Raw genomic sequence first — 20,589 nt, forward strand, 5'->3', positions numbered from 1 at the left:
CACTGTTCTATTAAAGCTGGGTATTTTCAAAGTAATTTTCTAGGATTTTAAAATTTCAATAATTAAACTGACCATCAGTGAATAGGGAAACGTTTTCAACCCAATATTTTCAAATGCAACTGAGATGAGAAATAAAGCTATCCTCAGCATATAAATCCTGGATTCCTGACCCTAGCTGAGTATTAGAAGGTCCTGGGAGGTTTTTAAAAAAATGCCAGGATTTTATCCCCAAATCAACTGAAACAGACTGGGGGAAGGGGAAAGATGAAGGCAGCAATTAAATGTATGTATGTATGTGTATGTGTGTGTGTGTGTGTGTGTGTGTGTGTGTGTATGTTAGAATCCCAGTTATTCTAAGGCATGGGAAAGTTGAGAATCACTGATATAAAGCAACCAGAACAGTTAGACCCTTAGCAGAACAGTCCAAGAACTAGGAAACAGGGCTATGTGGCTATCTATAGCAGACACACACCACACACACCCTCCCCACCCCCCCCCCCCCACACACACTTTCATAGACTGGGTTTGCACCACATTAATTAGACACTAGCTAGCATGTAAGACTTGGGATAAGCAGAGAACCCTGTATTGCCTCACATTCTTTTAAAACCTAACTGGCTGAACAGTTCCAGTTTCTAGTACATAGTTCACGAATAAATATAAGTTTAGGGAGCAAATGTAGTTTTGATGCTATAGGCTGGATCCCAAATAATTTAAAAAATAATAAAAGCTTGAGCATGGAGCCACCACTATCCTACATAAACCACATTGAGACATTCTCTCCACACATCCAATTGGTTCTATCATCTCTTTTCTGTCAGAGAAAAATACAACTCGAGCTTGAACAGGTCAGGAGCACTGATGGCTTAAAAATGAAATCCTACCATAAAAGGACATCAGAACCAAGTTAGTCAGTTCTAGAAATATACTGTTTTATCATATACCATATTCATATATACTCTTTCATAATGAAATATTGAGAACAGAACCATAAATTAAGAAAAAATTCAATGTCCATCTATTTCACAGCACTCTACAAGGTTTAACCTCCTTCTGCACATTAACTAAACAGATTTCCATAAAAGCCCTTACGAGGTCAAGACAGGTATTATTATTGCTATTATTTTAGTTCTACTTATGAAAAGATAAACCCAGATAGTTAAGTGAATTTTCCAGAGATAGACTGCTAATAGCACCTTTAACTATGGTAGTAATATTCTAATGTTTGACATCAATAACTGTACATACCACTATTAAAATCTTAAAGTATTGTTGATTACTATTTCCAGAAGACTACAAATGGCCAAATGAATTAAAATAGATAAAAGAGGGAAGTGGGAAACCCAATATTTTAAAAAACTCCAACTGGGGGAAGAATAGAAACCATAAAGAAGATTAACTTAAAATACTTGGAAAGACTGTAACTTCTTTTTAAAAAACTTTTCTACAGTTGCTAAACTTGTCTCTCAATTCTTAACAGATCCATAAAGCATATAAATAAAGCATAAAGTGTAAGATGGAGCTCTGATTTTATACTCAGGCTTGTATCACTGCTACAAAACATTCTTAGGATAATTAAGCAATATTTTTGCCTCATAGAATACTAGCACCATTAAATCAATTTGATCTGCTTATGTTCAGAAAATTTGTTTACTGATATTTTCATATTATTCCTATTACATGAAAGTATGGAATTGTATTCTGCTTCATTTGAAAATATAATACACTTCTTTCAAATCTGAAACCAGGAACTTTAAAAAACTGTTAGCAAATTTAATAATGCAGAAATTTATGCTTTAACTGTCGAGTAAAAACATAGGGAGATACAGGAAAATACTTTAACAATATTTAACCTATTAGACCATCTTTCATAGTTTGTGTTTATTAAAATTAACCAACTATAATGTAATATTTAAACATTTTATACCACCAAAGTATTAATAAACCCAACAAGGGGCTATCACCTTTTCTTAAAATATACACATTACATGCTTCCCTAGGATAATCTTTCACTATTAGAAGACAGGCAGCTATGTACTATTCTTAATTAAAGCCCTATTTTAGTTAAAGTAGAGCAATCTGCAATTTAATTATAATATAAACTGTAATGTAACTAATGACATCGTATGTATTTTCATCCGATAATTAGAACAGTCAGTAAATAAAGCTTTACAAAGCAGGAAATAAAACAGGTGAGGGGTTGTGCCTCATTCATCACCTCACTGCTAATGAGAGTCTGAATGAAGATCAGTCATTGCCTACCTATGCCTTGACGGTGTGCAATAAAAGCACACACTGTAGACAGCTCTACTAACTTAATGTAACACCAAGCAGGCGTCAGAAAAATCCACACAGAGAAGTGATAAAATAGTGTACAGCTAAAACTAACCCATTTATCAAGAAAGACAGAATAATTATGAGGAATGCCCAGACTGTATACCCTGTGATAGAAATGAATAATGGGAACATTAACTACACTATTTTAAGAACACACTTTAAAAAACCCCAAATCTAAGTCTACTCTACCTAGACTTGAATTACCTTTGGAAATACAGTAATGGTGAAATGCCTGATTTTACAATCACAGAAGTAATTTTTCTGCTTCAGGTTGGAGAAAAAAAAGCATAGGCTTCTTGCTAATAGTAATAACAAGAACAGACACCAAACTTTGACATTTTCACATTAGAGAAATTGAGTTCTACCAAAACCTAATACTAGAAAGGCAATGATTTTCTTTTAGCGGAGGTATGTAACTTATGCATCCTCATTCTATGATCGTATTGGTGAAGGAAACATGTTAGTCTAGTGACGAACTGTGTATAGCATTTAGGTTATCAAATGAGTACTTTCTATTAAATCACAATTTCAGAATTTATTGAATTAAGAATTCTTATCGAATTAAGAATTTATAATAGATGTGGAAGAAGAGACAATTTAAAAATATTTTTTTTCTGAACCGCTTTTGGAATAGAGTTCCTAATGTAGTATATGAGTGAATTATTTAGTTTCTCTGCATATATTCAGCTTGCACAAATACTGAAATACAACTTGACTTATTGATGTTTTGTCTCCAAATACACAAACCTCCCCAATTCAAAATGCTGCTTGCTTTAAATTCAACCTGGTGAGTACTTATTATCTCTCCTTGGCCCATCTTAAGTTTGTCAATGACATGTGTGAGTGTATAACACAGAAAAAATATATTCTGCTTTACCAACCAGGTTGTGAGTCCCCTGAGGGAAAGAACATGCCTGTTATCTTCTTGAATAAAGTGAAGAGAAGTAGAAACTCTTCCCAGGACTTTGTAAGAAATCTTTATCACAGCAGAGACTCAAATAAATGCTTAGTTTTGACAAAGAAAAGGTAAAGAAACCAATTATCTTTAGGCAATAACCAGAATACCAGAGGAATGTGAACAGATAATACCAATAAGTTTACACTGCTGTTAACATATAGATGTTGACAAAGAGACACATTCAAAACGATTTTCAAAATTGAGAGGGAAGAGCAGAATTATGATATTACAGCCAGCACATTCAGTGTCTCTCCAGTGGTAATTCTTGCCAAGAGTTTCAAAGTCAGTCAACAATGACTAACACAGCTAGTCTAAAAACCATCTTTAAACCCCCTTTTTTCTTCTCCTGGGTAGCTTTCTACATTCTCTTATTCTGAGAAGGTAATTAAAAAATATGATTTTGCCACATATATGTTTCCCCCCTCCTTTGAAACTTTTGCTGGTGAAAGCCTTCCAAAACTAAGAAAGCAGCTTTAGGCCAGCTGTTTCCTATACCTTGGCCCATACTGTGAAATAAAGTGATTCGCAGAACAGTATATATGTACAAGTGACACCAAAAGCACATCTTGAAAAGTAATATTGTAGATAAATATGAAACGTCACTTCTTCCCCTACAGGAAAACTTTTAAGATGATAAATCATCCTCACACCTTGAAGTACAGCTGATTCAAGGAGTGTACTTGATCAGGCAAAGGAATGGGGAATTTTAGTGAACTGATACTATTAATTTTGCCAGTGCTTATTGTGCGAATTTGGGTAAGTCACTCGTATTTAGTAAATGGGATTGAGAGTGGATACAATTTATAATTAAAAATTCATGCATGTTGCCAAGAAGAAATTATTTTTATCAGCTGCAAAATGGTTGCTCAATTTCATTCAGTTTAACTTCAAAACATCAGAGAACACCAGAAAGTCTGTTCAGCCTGGGGGTATGTGTGTCTGTGTGTGTGTGTTTTCCAATTGGGGCCACGTTCTCAAGAACTTGGCATATTAGGGTTCTCCACCAAAGAAGATGAGAAGGTTGGATTGATCTGAGTGAGTGCATCAGCTGCCTTCCCTTCTTACAACTGGGGGCTGGGTAACCGCAGGTACTCCCAGTCTCCATTATACCAGCTCCTTTTATGGGGGATCTGATTAGGCCAAATATTGTATCTCTGCCATACTTCTGACCAGTAGCTCAACTGAAATAAAGGTTCTTAGGAATTTGCTTCTTTGGAAGTGAAATGCTTTGATGACAACTTTAAAGATAATGGGATTCTTTTGGTATTTATGGAGAGAGACAGTATCATTGATGCAATGTCACTATGAAACAGTGAAAACCTCCAATCCTGTCTGGCCTGAATGACTCTGTTGAGGTCATGCCACCCCACAGTGGGGACACATCTGAGGCTATGGAACACTGGAAAGCTAATAGCTGCCAATGAAAAGACAGATCTCAAGACTCCCAGTGGAGTCTGTTAGTCACCAGCATCATACAAGTAATTATCTATCTAATATATACTTATTAAGCAACAATCTTGAATATTTCAACTTAAAACATGTTGTTGAAAATGAAGAGTTTTACCTTTTCATATTCAGCAATGCCCAAGGTATTCCAGAGGGAGTATGAAATGCAGGTAGTAATTTTACCCCAAGTTCCACTGCTTTCTTTCGAAAAATCTGAAAAGTTAAACAGTTAACTGTAAGCTACTGTTGCAAGCAAAACAAGAGGTACTACACTATTATCTAACAGTTGCCACTTTTCTACTTGAATATTTTCTACCTTAATATCTGACAAAAAGTTTACCAAATTAACAGAATTACCCAGTAAAGCAACAATGGTCCAGGGGCCATCACACTGGGGGATATTTATTCCCAATCTTGGTTGCTCATTAGAATCATGTGGGGAGATTTGGACGCTACTGATGTGAACGTCTTACTCTTGAGATTCTAATTTCTTTGGTTGTAAGCTTCTGGATCAGGATTTTAAAAGCATCACAGGCGATGCCAGGTGATTTCAACGTGCAAGCCAATGGGAGAACCACTGTTGTTGGAGGGTAAGACTGAGAACCAGGAGGTCTGCTCTATCCCACCTTCAGCACTGTTATTTACTAGAGCACAGAGGAAGGAGAAGTTTTAAAAAGACATTATCACAGGTCTATGTGTCTTCTCAGCCCTTGTAGCTTTAACTTTCTCTGATGTTAAGTGTAAGTGGTATAAAAAATACTAAGTTAAATTAGGTACAGATTCTGCTGCCCAGAGTTTAGTAGGGAAGATAATTATATGCACATAAATATCTAGAACACAGATAAAATGAGAGCTGGAGATAAAATACTAGGTGAGTTCAGTGAGGCTGTATGCTGGAGACAGCATTTAGATGAGAACTGCATGCAGCATTGAACTGGGGCCGATAATACCACAGACCGGAGTGAAGATTGTAAAGTAAAGAGGGACTCCCTGAGGGATCAGCCTCCTTCCCACAGAAGAAGGCAAATGGGGCCCTACAGAATAAACAGGGAATTGGGCAGCCGGCCTGAAAAAAGGGGATACTGGTAAATGAGGTCAGGCATCCACAGCTCAGGCCAAAACATGGAGGGCCACAAATGTAAGGCTACAACTTTTATTCTGGTTAGAATGGAAAAATAATGAAAGTTTTTGAGCTGCCAATTCTACTGTGCAGAACTGTGTTTTAGGAAGATTAATTAGATGAGATCTATCCTCAGTTTTAGGTCCAAAGAAAAGCACTAGCTTATTTACTGAAGAAAGGCCTGCTACAGTTGTAGCACCAAGCAGGTGCCTAGTCCCGTCCTTTAAGCTGTATGACTCAGCATGGCGGACTGGAAGTGTACCATTTCCTCCTCAAACAAGGAAGAAGTGAGAGAGGCTGGAGGAGCCCTGAAGAGGATGGAAAATAGAAGCAAAGTTCTCTGTCAGCCACTGGGGAAGCATTCACTAAAGCAATCAACAAAGAAGTCATGTGTGGCTTCTCCCCAGAGGGAAGGGCTTCAGTGTCTAACTCCTGCCCTAAGTTCTAAGCCTCTCCACTAAGACATCCAGGCACCTGGGCTCCCAGATTGAAGGTAATCCAGTAATACCAATGTTGACGCTACTTCCCAAACCCTATCTTTTGGGATCTTAAAAAAAATTATTTTTTAATTTAAAATTTTCCTTATGCATACCATAGATCTTTTGGAATCTAACTCTCATTTAGTAGTGGAAGTCAAGAAAGAAATGACTTTGGTTGACAGTCAATTTAGATAAACTGATATTCCTTGTATACAAATAAACACATTTGTAGTATATAGAAAATGCTAAAAAACAGAGGTGCCATTTTCTCCACAAATTATTGTAACTCTTATCAAAGAAGATAATTTCCTGTATCAATAACTTGTAGTGTATGGAGAGGAGAAAAAAAAGCAGAGCAAAGGGTATATTCTTCTTTCCCTTTCTCTGCCTTACCCTAGAGAAATTTCATGTTGTCTTCTGCTATAAGGATTTATCCAATCACTGCCCAGCCATCTGTTGACTTTCTGGTTTCTGCCCAACTTTTTAAAACTGTTAATTAACTCCTTTTCAAGAAACTTACATAAGATCAAAGTCAAACCATGTAATTAAAACATGAAGTTGGGTATAACCATATGGCACAGGAGTTGAGAGCTCAGGCTTCGAAGCACAATGCCTGTGCTTGAATCTCAGCTCCACTTCTCCAAACTGGCCAATCTTGTACAACTTGCCTAATTTCTCTGTCCTAAGCTTCCTCATCTGTACAATGCAGATAACAACAGCATTTACTCTTTAAAGGCTGTGGAAAGAAATAATAAGTTATTATATTTAAAGACTTTAAGACACATAGTAATCACTAACAGGTAGTTGTAGTTTTTATGGTGATAATGATAATGGTATTTCCTCAAGAAGCTGGCTTTTATCCAATCGCTGCTTTGGTACCTTCTACTTATTCAGACTCCTCTCTCGTTCTCTCTCTCTCTGTGCGTGTATGTGTGTTAGTTACTCCCCACCTGTCTCCTTGCCTCCTCACCAACATACACACACTCTTAATAATGTGCATGCATTCTCAAGAGCTAAGGCCTCAGTTCTCATCACCTATTTGCATTCTCAAATTCAACTTTCTATTTTAGCTCTAGTTCAGTACTTCTACCTGTGTACACCCATCACAATTTGGGTGTCTTGTTATCTTCTGAAACTTAACATGTCCAACATGGAATTAATCTTTTAATATCCTGGGCAAACTTCCCCAGCTCTATCACTGATATTACTTTCCGGTCAGTCCCTTGGACTCAAGTGAGCAGGCATTTTTGATTTACTGCCCGCTTCAGTCACCAAGTATCATTGTTAACTCATCTGAAATGTCTTGTATGCAGTTCATTCTGATAGGAGCATAGGCCATGTTCTCATTGCCAGGTACAATGAAATGTATGATTTAAAAAAACAAGGTCCTCCTATCTAGTCTGCTTGCTCCCTTATTTTCATTAATAATTTTTCCTCATTTCCATTAATCTGTATTTATATTACCAAATTTCTCTTTTTACTATAAATTTTCTTGTTCAAGAAATGATCATGACTTCCTCTGTTGTCTAACATCAGGTCAAATCTGCTCTACTGACCGTTCACCACCTTTATGAATCAGACCCTTCAATTATTTTCCATCCGTCTGGCTCTGGCTCCAGCTCCAGCTTTTGAGTCTTCATGGTCTTAAGTACTCATTCATATTCAGTCCATCTTAGCAACTTTATTTATACATTCTCTCATTTTAAATCATTCTCTTCTGCCTCCTTTTGGCTGGTCCAAATTTACTTATTCTTTAAGGGCAAAGTCAAGTCCAGGCCAAGACTCCAGGCCAAGATCTTTGCCTTCTGTGAATTCCCACACTGACAACTAGTACCATACAATATGGTCTTTGATACAGATCCCTAAATGAAGATACAGAAGGCAAGAGAGAGATCTCTGAACATTTTCTTGTATGTTTTCTCTCATATCCCCCAATAATTTTTTCTTCCTAGAAGTAGAGAAAAAGACCCCAATTTCTCCTTCACTGCCTATTATACAGATCTAACCCAGATTAAGTCATTTTGTATTTAAATTTATGGATATCGCCACAGGGCTCCTATGAGTAGTAGGCAGGAAGAATTAATATTCTCAGTTAACAGACAGGAACAGCGGCCCCTTCCCATATCGGGGTTTTTACACTTGCAGTTTCCTCTGCCTGCAATGCTCTTTCCTGAGCTCTCTTAATGCTTCGCTCATTCTTACCTTCAGGAATCTGCGTAAATGTCCCCTCGAGAGGTCTTTTCCTAACCACCCCACACAAAGTTGGCCATCCCTATTTGTTATATCACCTTGTTTCTTTTCCACTATTTATCATGTCTTAATTATTTTATTTGCTTATTTATTGTTTGATAACTCCACTAGATACGATCTCAATGACGGCATGGAAGCAGCTGGCACTTAATAAATGTTCACTTAATAAATAAATGAATCAATCTAAGATTATTAGGTGAGGACAAAGGTAATTGGGTTTTTGCATTGTTGGAATTTGCTGTTTGATATTTGAATACATTCTTAAATGTGGTTATGTCACATATAATTTTAATGGGTATTTCTTGCTTTCTTAATTTTTTTCCTAAGGAATTATTACTTGCTGTTTATTTTATGTTGATTTTAGACTACAGAAATGATGTTAGACAGAAAGCAAATTCGAGTGATTTTCTTATTTGAGTTCAAAATGGGTGGTAAAGTAGCAGAGACAACCTACAACATAAATAACACATTCGGCCCAGGAACTGCCAACAGACAGTGCAGCTGTGATTCAAGAAGTTTTGCGGCAAGGCGCAGGGGCTCACGCCTGTAATCCCAGCACTTTGCGGGGGCAGAGGTGGGTGGATCATGAGGTCAAGAGATCAAGACTATTCTGGCCAACATGGTGAAACCCCGTCTCTACCAAAATTACAAAAATTAGCTGGGCGTGGTGGCGCATGGCTGTAGTCCCAGCTACTCAGGAGCCTGAGGCAGGAGAATCCCTTGAACCTGGGACGCGGAGGTTGCAGTGAGCCGAGATCATGTCACAGCTCTCCAGCCTGGTGACAAAGTGAGACTCTTGTCTTAAAAAAAATAAAAGAGTAAGTTTTGCAAAGGAGATGAAAGCCTTAAACATGAGGAGCATAGTGACCAGCCTTGGCAAGTTGAGAACAACCAATTGAGACCAATCATCGACACTGATCCTCTTACAACTACATTAGAAGTTGCCACAGAACTCGACGTTGATCATTCTATGGTCATTTCACATTTGAAGCAAGTTGAAAAGGTGAAAAAACTGGCTAAGTGGGTGCCTCGTGAGCTGAGTGAACATCAAAAAAATCGTCATTTTGAAATGTCTTCCTCTCTTATTCTACACAATAATATGAACCATTTCTCGGATTGTGACGTGTGACAAAAAGTGGCTTTTATATGACAACAAGCGATGACCAGCTCAGTGGATGGACTGAGAAGAACCTCCAAAGCACTTCCCAAAGTCAAATTTGCACCAAAAAAAAGGGCAATGGTCACTGTTTGGTGGTCTGCTGCCAGTGAGATCCACTACAGCTTTCTGAACCCTGGTGAAACATTATATCTAAGAAGTATGCTCAGCAAATCGATAAGATGCATGGAAAACTGCAATGCCTGCAGCTGGCATTAGTCAACAAAAAGGGCCCAATTCTCCATGACAACGCCTGACGGCACGTTGCAAAACCACTTCAAAAGTTGAACAAATTGGGCTATGAAGCTTTGTCTCATCCACCACATTCACCTGACCTCTTGCCAACCCATTACCACTTATTCAAGCATCTCGACAACTTTTCACAGGGAAAACATTTCCACAACCAGAAGGATGCAGAAAATGCTTTCCAAGAGTTTGTCAAATCCCAAAGCATGGATTTTTACACTACAGGAATAAACAAACTTATTTCTTGTCGGCAAAAATGTGTTGATTGTAATGGTTCCTATTTTGATTAATAAAGATGTGTTTGAGCCTAGTTATAATGATTTAAAATTCATGGTCCAGGCCGGGCGCGGTGGCTCAAGCCTGTAATCCCAGCACTTTGGGAGGCCGAGAGGGGTGGATCACAAGGTCAGGAGATCGAGACCATCCTGGCTAACCCGGTGAAACCCCGTCTCTACTGAAAAAATACAAAAAACTAGCCGGGCAAGGTGGCGGGCGCCTGTAGTCCCAGCTACTCGGGAGGCTGAGGCAGGAGAATGGCAGGAACCCGGGAGGCGGAGCTTGCAGTGAGCCGAGATCCGGCCACTGCACTCCAGCCTGGGCGACAGAGCGAGACTCCATCTCAAAAAAAAAAAAAATAAATAAATAAAATAAAATTCATGGTCCAAAACCACAAGTACTTTTGCATAAACCTAATAACATACCTGGGGCATTGTAATAAGAAACCATTGATATTATATTGTTTGCAAAGTGCTCCATCCCATTCCACTAGTTGCTACTGTCTGAAAATAATTATCTCCAGTATTCTAGAGTCTCAACCTTGGGCACAATTAGGGCACAATTACAAAATATTTTTAGATAAAAATATTAATTAGCTCATTGATGCTTTAATCAAATCATACATGAGACTAAATCAACTTCAATTCTCAATGTTTGATTTGTTATCTCCTCCTGAGCTCTGATGAAGTTGCTGGAGGAAGAACACAGATTCTAAAAGAGAACATCCGTCTACCTAAACTGGTGAGCTTCTAATAAAACTAGCTTGTAAAATTAAAATTGTTGAGAGAATGAAGGAGGCATATCACAAATCATTCTAAAGGGCAATTAAGTTTTAAGTAGCACATCTTAGATGATGTGCTAAAAAGCAAATTATTACAAAAAGTACACTAAATGGTACTTTAGTGCTACTTCAAATGGGGATACGCATGATGGAGAAACCCCCGGACCCAGGTCCTTGGACTGGCCGCACTACTGTTTCCGTGTGAGGCCTGGGCTGGTCGGTTAACTCTTCTGGTTCTCGATATCCCCAGAAAAAAAAAAAAAGGAGAGTAGGGCTGATCATTTCTATTTTTGATTTGTCACTGGAAAAATAAGTACTCAGAAGCCACAAAACTAGTACTAAAATGTGACTGGGAAAAAAGCAAGACAAATATCTTTTTTGAAGATAGGAAATGTTAATTTGCCAACCAATTCTTCACCAATCTTGGTTTCCGGGGTTTGCTGGTACCTCTATTTGGTGGGGAGGATTTTATAAAGAGAGCCAGGTGAAAAATTACAGTTCATAAAATGTAATCCCTGCTAATAGAAGATATTTTTTAATGTCCACTAAAAGAAAATATGGTTTTTGTACAACTAGCAATCAGTTTGGGATGGGCAGACATCTTATGATCCAACAAAAATTTTCCAAAATATTTTGCATTCTAGGGATTCTGATTACATTCATAGCAAAAGTCAAAACAACGTAACTTGCTGAAAGAAGGGTGGTAAAATATGATGAAACAGTTCTTTCGAGCATGTAACTAACAAATAACTTTAAATAAAAACTTTTATAGCCTAAAGTTAAGAATTTCAAAATAACTACATGAAAACTGTATCTTTTCATTACACTTAAGTAACAACATCACAGTCTTATTGCTGTTTTTGATCAATGTTTTAAAAACTTCAAAATTTAAAATCTATTAAATAAACACATTTATCTTTTTACTTTACCCTGACAGCATTAGACAAGGCTGTAAACAAGACATACGGTTTTCTTTGCCTTTCTAGTTTGCAGTTCCCTAAAGAACTATATAGGAATATATACATGCCAGAGCAAAGAATAAGGGAAAAAGAAATGAATAAGAACAGATGGATTTGGAAGGAAATATTTTAGTTCAGACATGCTTCAGTTTGAAATGCACAATCAATATCAAAGCCTTTCTTCAAATGCTCATGTTGAAAACCTCACCATTAAAAGATCAAACACCAATTCACCATTAGGATAAGTAGAGTTTACCTATTACTCATTTTCACTACATAAAGCTTTCAGCACAAGATGCCACAGACACAGTAAATATCTTTGGCTGCAAATAACTAAAATAACCCATACACTGTTAGTTGACTTGATCAACTTGCACATAATACGGGCTAAAATCAATCATTAAACCAGTAAGTACTTATTAAGCTATTCTGGCTTTTTAGAGTAGACCCGTGAAAGATTTAAATATCAGAATAAAGATATGTAAAAATAATTAATCCAGCAGAAACTTAGAGCTGGAAGGGACATCAAAGGTTATCTAGTTCTATAATCTGATATACAGATGAGGAAACTGAAGTTCAGAGAGGGCCTATTCTCCTAGTTAAATGCTCTGATGTGGGATGGTTTACTGCCAGCTACACCCAAGTGAATACCAGCTTCCTGTCATCTCAGAGACGCGTGATCCTTTTGATTCAGAGGGACTCTCCACTGTGCGCACACCACTGTCTCTTTCTTTCTTCTCATTCTGTTTCTGTAATTGATCAAAACCTAAAACTGAAGTTTTAAATTAAAAAAAATTATGTGTTGTATTCGTCAAATTTCATTACAAACTTCATTTTTTAAAAAAACAATATATTTAATTAGATGACTGCTTTTGTTACTTTGTTTTTCTCCTGTGATTCAATACAATTCAATTTTTAGCCTTCAGGCAATTAGACGAACAGAGTGTTGCTTATTTTCCTGAAATATTAAAGCACAGAGATCTTCCCAACTTGTTTCTTTCAAAATAAAAAGGCTACAATGCTATCCTGCCAATAACCATCGATTATAACCAAGAAGAATCAATGTAGCTGTCCTTTAGTCTTGAGTTTACTAACACATAAAAGCATAAAATGTAAAAAAAGGAAAACACTTCTAATTGTAAGCCTAGTTTAAAAATCTAAATGTAGAATGTTCTAGTGAATAGGCACTTTAGATTTATCTAGCTTTTTAAAGATATGTATTCTCATGAGAAAAAGAGGTAGTGACGAGAAGTGGCTTTTATGCTATCTCCTAGTCAAAATGAGTAACTGTTGATACATGAATGAATAAAATTGCATCCCGTTATTGATTTTTTTTTCCCTGAGAGAGGACTCTCATTCATTCCCTAGTTTCTGAATAGGGAGGGTTTTATAAAGTTAAGAAGGCAAGATGAAGAAATGGGGGAATGCTGGGGAGAACTTCAGGCTGTTGTTCAGGGCAGGGATATCACTGCTGTCCATGTGAGCAGCAGTGAATGCCATGTTCTTGTGGCAGTGTTTCCCTCAGCATCAGCGTGGTCAAGGCTGCCTGGGAACAGGCACACTGAACTAAGAGTCAGGAGTCTTAGGTTCTAGTTCAGGGCTTGCTACTCACTAGTTACGCCACAAAGAAATGGGTTACTTCACTGCTCTAATTTTCTCTTTGTAAAATGGGAACACTAGATAAGACACTCCCTGAGGAACATTTCTGCTCCAAAGGACAGGCTTATTTTAAGACTTAATAAGCACTTACTACACATTCACCAATGTGGTAAGGACTGTAAGAGAGATACATGAGAAAAAATTAAATCCCTGATCTCAAGAAGCTTACAACCAGGAAGGTAAGTCAGCCATTTAAAGCCATATAAGCATAAGATATACAATATAAAACAATATAAACCATAGGTAGAGAATACATTAAGTGATACATGCTGTAACTGTGGGAATTTTTTTAAAAAGTGAGTTAGGTCTAGGGTGAGAGGTAAGGTTGAAGAGGTGGCACTTATATACATACAGGTGTGTACTTATTTCAGAGTAGGTATGTACATGTTTGTGTACATGCTCTGGGTTAATGTGGAGGAGGACAAGAGATCAAAACGGAAGACGAAGGGCTTTTCATGACAGAGAGCAGGTGGAGAGCTAGATTACTAGGGTCTAGAAAATAGAGACAGATAAAATAAGACAAGCTCATGGCCTTAAATGCCAGGAAGAGAAGTTAAAAAGATGGTTAAAAGAGCACATTAGATGTCTTAAGGAAGTCCTAACACTATGTTAGTGCCTCCCGTTTATGATAAGTGGAGGGATTTCTGGGTCATCAGGGTTATGAGAAATAGGGAAGGAAGAAAGGCAGTAGTTCTCACTGGTTATGGGACTTTTCTGAGTTGTAAGAGGCAAACATATATGAATGACAACATCAAAAAAACACTGTATTGGCTACCTGATACCTGATAGAAGGAAAATAAATCTTAAGAAATAATTAGAGTCCTTTAATAAATTTTTCCTCAAGAAGAAACTACATGCTATTGTACACATAAATGAGCAGTGGGCTGGGAGCAAGGAAATAGTATGATAAAAGTTACATGTCCTTCTAATATGCATTCAATATGGAAGTTAAAAAAGGAGAGGAAACCCAATGGCTATACAGCTCTAGTGCTTCAAACAATTCTTAAGTGTACCACGTGTTATTGTAGGCATTCTAATTACTAAAATACCTGCCCAAGAATGATAAATAATAATAAATTACAGCAAGAACACCACAATAATCCAAGTCATTATACAGTGCCTAAATCTACTCATTCTATCTCAATTTTAGGTTTTAAAAATGGGCAAATTGCCAACATGACATTTAGAAAAATATGCAGTATATAGTGAATAATGTTTACACTAAATATGACAAGTAATTTCTGAAAATACATTTCACATCAAAAGGAAAACATCTTTATGTAAAAAATATAATGTCTACTAAAGGGAAGGGAATTATGAAAGCACATACTCTATCTGGCTATGATTTCTAACTGAATTTGTGGAAACCACTTCATAGATGTTAATATGCGACATCATAGGGTTAAAATTGGGGCTATTCTATTTACTACTGCTTTTGCAAGCAGACATCAGAAATCATTAAAACATACACAATCCAAGCTTGGTAATATTTGTTCAAGAAAAAGACAAAAGAAAAAATTATAGCCTCAACTATGCAAGTACAGTTGGACCTTTGTATCTGTGGGTTCCACATCTGTGGTATCAACCAGTTGCAGATCAAAAATACTTGAAAAACAATGTATGGCTGCATCCGTACTGAACACCTATAGACTTGTCATTATTCCTAAACTACACAGTACAACAACTATTTACATAGCACTGATATTATACTATGTATTATAAGTAATCTAGACATGATTTTAAGAATATGGGAGGATGTATTCAGGTTATATGCAAATACTGTACCATTTTATATAAGGAACTTGAGCATCTGTGGATTTTGGTATCCTCAGGGGGTCCTGAAACCTACCCCCACAGATACCTCAGCATGACTGTATGTCATAATTCCCTGACATGTTTTAGTTACGAAGCATTCTACACTAGTGAATTTTTTCCTGTTAACTGAACCTCATCTCTGAAGAGCATCAAAACATTTATAGTTTAATAATTTATATAAGTTTTAAAGACATGTTTATCTGTTTTTTATGAGTCGGAGAAAAGTAGAGTGATCCTGCCTTTACTCAGCATCACCATCATACGCACACAGAGTTGGGACTAGGTGATGGAGTTTTCCATTATTACCTGAACGGTCTGTACGACCTTGAACACTCACTTAACCTCCTTTCTGTGCCTCAGTTTCTAAATATGTGAATAGAGAATAATCCTCCCAAATCACAAGATGATTATAATGAAAGGAACAAGTGCTTTTTAAAGAGCAGTAATAGTTATCATTCTTGGCTATAAGATAGTAGTTTCCTCAGGAATAATAGAAGGATATTAGGCCTTTTGTCCACACACTAAATGGTCCAAAAGCTGCTGAGCTATCATGTCTGCTTTCTATAGTCCTACTGCTTCTTTGAGTTATTAGCCATCAGTTCATTAAAATGAGACTTCTCACTGTTGTATTCATTCTCCTTCTGAGTTGCTTATTTTGTAAACAGTTATCTGCACAAAGATCTGATTAGTCAAATGTCTTTCCTCTTACAGTGAAGGGCACAAGCTTCAGGACATGGTCCCTTTCTGTGTCACATGCCTGAATTTGAACAATTAAACTCTACAGGTATGAAAGAGCAATGAATTACCATATTATGGAGCAGTAACAGTTTGCAAATTTACAAAGTCAACTGAATATCTGTGTGCACAGGTTTTGTTTCTTTTAAAAAATGTAAAACGTAAGCTACTAATTTTTCATTCTATTTAAGCAAATGTAAACCTATCCAGCACACACCTAATACCATTAGGCAGGCAGTTTGTTATTTCTGCATAATCCTCCTTTATCATATATTATACACTGATACCCTTAAATTGCCTTTGGGTACAGAGTCTATAGTTTTATTTCAGCTGACAGATGAGCATTTTAAATTATCAAATGGTGACACTGCTGGACAGAAAATTTGGCAGCAATGCAATTTTTGTCTTATGTTTGTGTCCCTCCAGGCAAGTTAATTAAACTCTTAGTCTCAGTTTCCTCATCTACAAAATGGAAAAACATACTTGTACACCTTGAAACTGAGAAAAGTTCTCTTTTTTCTCCATGCCAACATTAAATTTTTATTTTCTTAAACAATGAATACATTCTCATTATTGAAAAATCACAAAATTAGACATAAAATATAGAATCTTATTAATCCTGTCTACCCAGAAATAACTATTAATATCTTAAGTGTTTAAATGATATTGATTGCATTTTTTTAAAAAAAGTATTGGTCTATATATACTATTTCATAATGTTTTAAACCCATCCCCACCAATTTAATCTCCATTGTATACAACATTCTATATCAGAGGTCAGCAAACATTTTCTATAGAGGGTTAGATAGTAAATATTTTAAACTTTACTAGTCACATACTCTGTCTCATGTTTACTTTTAACAATCCTTAAAAATTTAACAACCCACTCATAGCTCTGGTAGTATAAAAACACTTATTGAGCCAATTTGGCCAAAGGGCTGTGGTTTGCTGACCCTTGTTTCCTAACACTGGATACATTTCTGTAACATCTTTTTAAAAATAGCTATATAGTACACTAGTTCTGGTATAATAAGGATACACCAGAACTTACTTAGCCAGTCTTCTATAAGTCAACATTTAGGTTTCCCTTGTTTTGATATTACAAACAGCTGTGGAATGACCATCCCTGTACATACTTATTTGTATATATAACTATTTCCTCAGGTTAAATGTTTGAAAGTGCAATTTCTGGTCAGCAGTCATTCATTCAATTCATTCACTCACTCACTAACTAGAGTTGTAGGGTCAAAGCAGCCATAGACAAAATGTGAATGAACGCGCTTGGCTATACTTTGCTAACCCCTGAATTTTGTTAATTTACTTGAAAGCATCTTAATTTTTTTTTTTCATTTAAGAGGCTTTAACATATTTTCATATATCCCATTTCATGATAACATTGCATCTGTTTTTAATAGATCAGTGTTAAATTCTTACAGTACTATAAACAACTCAATGAAACAATGCCCTGCCTTAATAACGATCATCATCAGAATATCAAAATGTCACATAACTCAGTATCTTTTTTATTAGAAGAGTTTTGAAAATATCGGACTGAAATAATTTGGTAGGCGTTTCCTCTTTAGAATACAAACAGAAATAACAACAAGAAACATAATTTATGCTGTCCATTGTAGCTACTCATGCACTATCAGAATGTTTTTTTTTACTGCTTTTTAAAGCTATTGCGCACACACACATATTTCAACATAATTGAAACTTTCTAAATCACAAACTTTCAAAAAGGAACTGCTTGTATAATTGACCTTTTAAAAATGTCAATCCATTTATTCAACAAATATTTATTTAATGCCTATGTACTTACATACCAAGCTGCACAAGCACTTGGAATACGAAAGTAAACATGACAGCTGTGGTCAATGACTCATAATAACACTTGTTTTTGAAGTGCAACACTGGAAAAATGTGATACATAGTAAAGGATCAAGTAATAACTTCGATCCCTCCTCAAAAAGAAAATGAAGACAAATACTATGAATACTACACAAGGTAATCAGATAAATCCTCACCATCAATCTTACCACATACAACTGGCAAATTTAGAAAGAGAATAGCACAAAACTGCAAAGAAAGTTCATTTAAGTGTTTTTGAAGATCTTAAATTCAGTTTTAGATAAAACTGACTTTACCCAATATGACTTATGTACATTATATGTATATGTTTTCTTCTGAGACTGGCCAACATCCTGAAGGTTATTGTTCAGACAGGAATCATCCTAAGTAGTGAAGTAACTGATCTATTAGATTTGTTCAAAAGGACTAGTTCTAAAAGAAAGAGTGCCATAGCAGCATGTGTGTTTAAAAAAGACCCAAAGCTCTAAGTGGAAAAAACATAGGTAGGCGAGGGTTAAAAGGGAAATAACAGAAGTGATGGTGGATGGCAAGGCAAGGGTAAAAGGGAGTAACAGAAGTGATGGCAGATGAGTGGCAGTGCAGAGTCCCATCCTGGGGCCGGGCACCAAACACCGGCTGTCTATAAAACCCACAGAATCGAGGTGCAAAAGAAATGGAGTCAAGCTGTTTCAGCACTAAACAAACAGAAACACAGTGGTTAAAAACTTAATTTCAATGCTGAATATTTCATCTACTACAAAATAGAATAAAAGTGAGTTACTGTTACACTGGCTCTAATTTTAGCCAGTCCAAATCAGTACCGTTGAGGGCAAATGGCTGATAACCATGGGAAAAAGAAACTATCTTATTTTAGGGGGTAATAAAACAAACAATTCTGGTAAAGGCCAACAAGGATCTTGGGCTTTAAGGAAATAAGATTTCAAAAGCCTTTTTAAAAAATTTCATTATATGGCTATTATTAAAAAGTAAAAAAAATAAAATAAAATAAAAAATAACAAACTGGTGAAGTTGTGGAGAAAAAGGAATACTTACTCATTGCTGGTGGGAATGTAAATTTAGTTCAGCCATTGTGGAAAGTAGTTTGGTGATTTCTCATGAATTTAAAACAGAATTACCATTCAACCCAGCAATCCCAGTATTGGGTATATACCCAAAGGAATATAAACTGTTCTACCATAAAGACACATGTATGTATCTATTGTGCACTGTTCATAATAGCAAAGATACAGAATCAACCTAAATGCTCATCAGCAGTAGACTAGATAAAGTAAAGGTGGTACACATACACCACAGAATACTACACAGCTACAGAAAATGAGACCAAGTCTGTGAAGGTTAATACTGAGTGTCAACTTGATTGAATTGAGGGATACAAAGTATAAATGCTGGGTGTGTCTGTGAGGGTGTTGCCAAAAGAGATTAACATTTGAGTCAGTGGGCTGGGGAAGGCAGATTCACCCTTACTCTGATGGGCACAATCTAATCAGCTTCCAGTGACTATAAAGTAGGTAGAAAAATATGAAAGGGAGAGATGGGCCTAGCCTCCCAGTCTACATCTTTTTCCCATGCTGGATGCTTCCTGCCCTCAAACATCGGACTTTAAGTTCTTCAGTTTGGGGACTTGGACTGGTTTTTCTTGCTCCTCATCTTGCAGACAGTTTATTGTGGGACCCTGTGATTGTGTTAGTTTTATATATAAAAGAGGAGTTTATTAAGTATTAACTTAATACTTACAGTTTATTAAATATTAATACTTATAGTTTATTAAGTATTAATTTAATACTTATAGGATATATGTAGATCCATAGATACAGATGTATAGTTCTGTCCCCTCTAAGAGCACCCGGATTAATACAACGTCCTTGCATCAACATGAATAAAGGTGGAGGCCATTATCCTAAGCAAACTAACACAGGAATAGGAAACCAAACACCGCATGTTCTCACTTGTAAGTGGGAGCTAAACACTGAGTACACATGGACACAAAGAAAGGAACCACAGACACTGGGGCCTTCTTGAGAGTGGAGGGTGGGAGAAGGATGAGGACTGAAAAGTTACCTATTGGGTACTATCCTTATTACCTGGGTGACAAAATAATCTGTATACCTAACTTTCGTGACATGCCATGGACCTATATACCAAACCTGCACATGTATCACTGAACCTAAAGTTAAAAATAAAGGTAACTCAATTAAATATGCAGCCAGGGAGATTAAGCAAAATATAACACAGGAGAAAACGACAACAAACAAAACAATACCAGAAAAACTTCATAAAATATTAATAACCGAAATTAGTGTCATATATTCCTCAGGGATTTTAAGAGGGCTCTTCTATCTGCTTTCTTTAACTGGAGTTTTCCCAAATATAAATGAAACCTCGAATAGTTTAACACTCCGTTTGATAAATACAATGTTTGTAAGATTTCAAGAAGCAGCTTTACTATGATCTCCTATAGAAGAAACGTTTCCTTCAGTTCTTGACCCAGTAAATTAGAACA

General features: G+C 36.4%; 1 protein-coding gene across 2 annotated transcripts in view; it reads right to left on the reverse strand.

Annotated features, from left to right (window-relative positions):
* MAN1A1 (mannosidase alpha class 1A member 1) overlaps positions 1–20,589 on the reverse strand; it is a 170,756-nt gene that overhangs the window by 63,985 nt on the left and 86,182 nt on the right. For both annotated transcript variants that reach the window (XM_008007209.3, XM_008007210.3), the window contains exon 6: positions 4,860–4,954. In XM_008007209.3, coding sequence (XP_008005400.1) covers positions 4,860–4,954 — 95 coding nt within the window. The remainder of the gene's footprint in view (positions 1–4,859; positions 4,955–20,589) is intronic.

This window comes from Chlorocebus sabaeus, chromosome 13 (assembly GCF_047675955.1).
Source record: "Chlorocebus sabaeus isolate Y175 chromosome 13, mChlSab1.0.hap1, whole genome shotgun sequence".
Classification (NCBI taxonomy): Eukaryota; Metazoa; Chordata; class Mammalia; order Primates; family Cercopithecidae; genus Chlorocebus; species Chlorocebus sabaeus.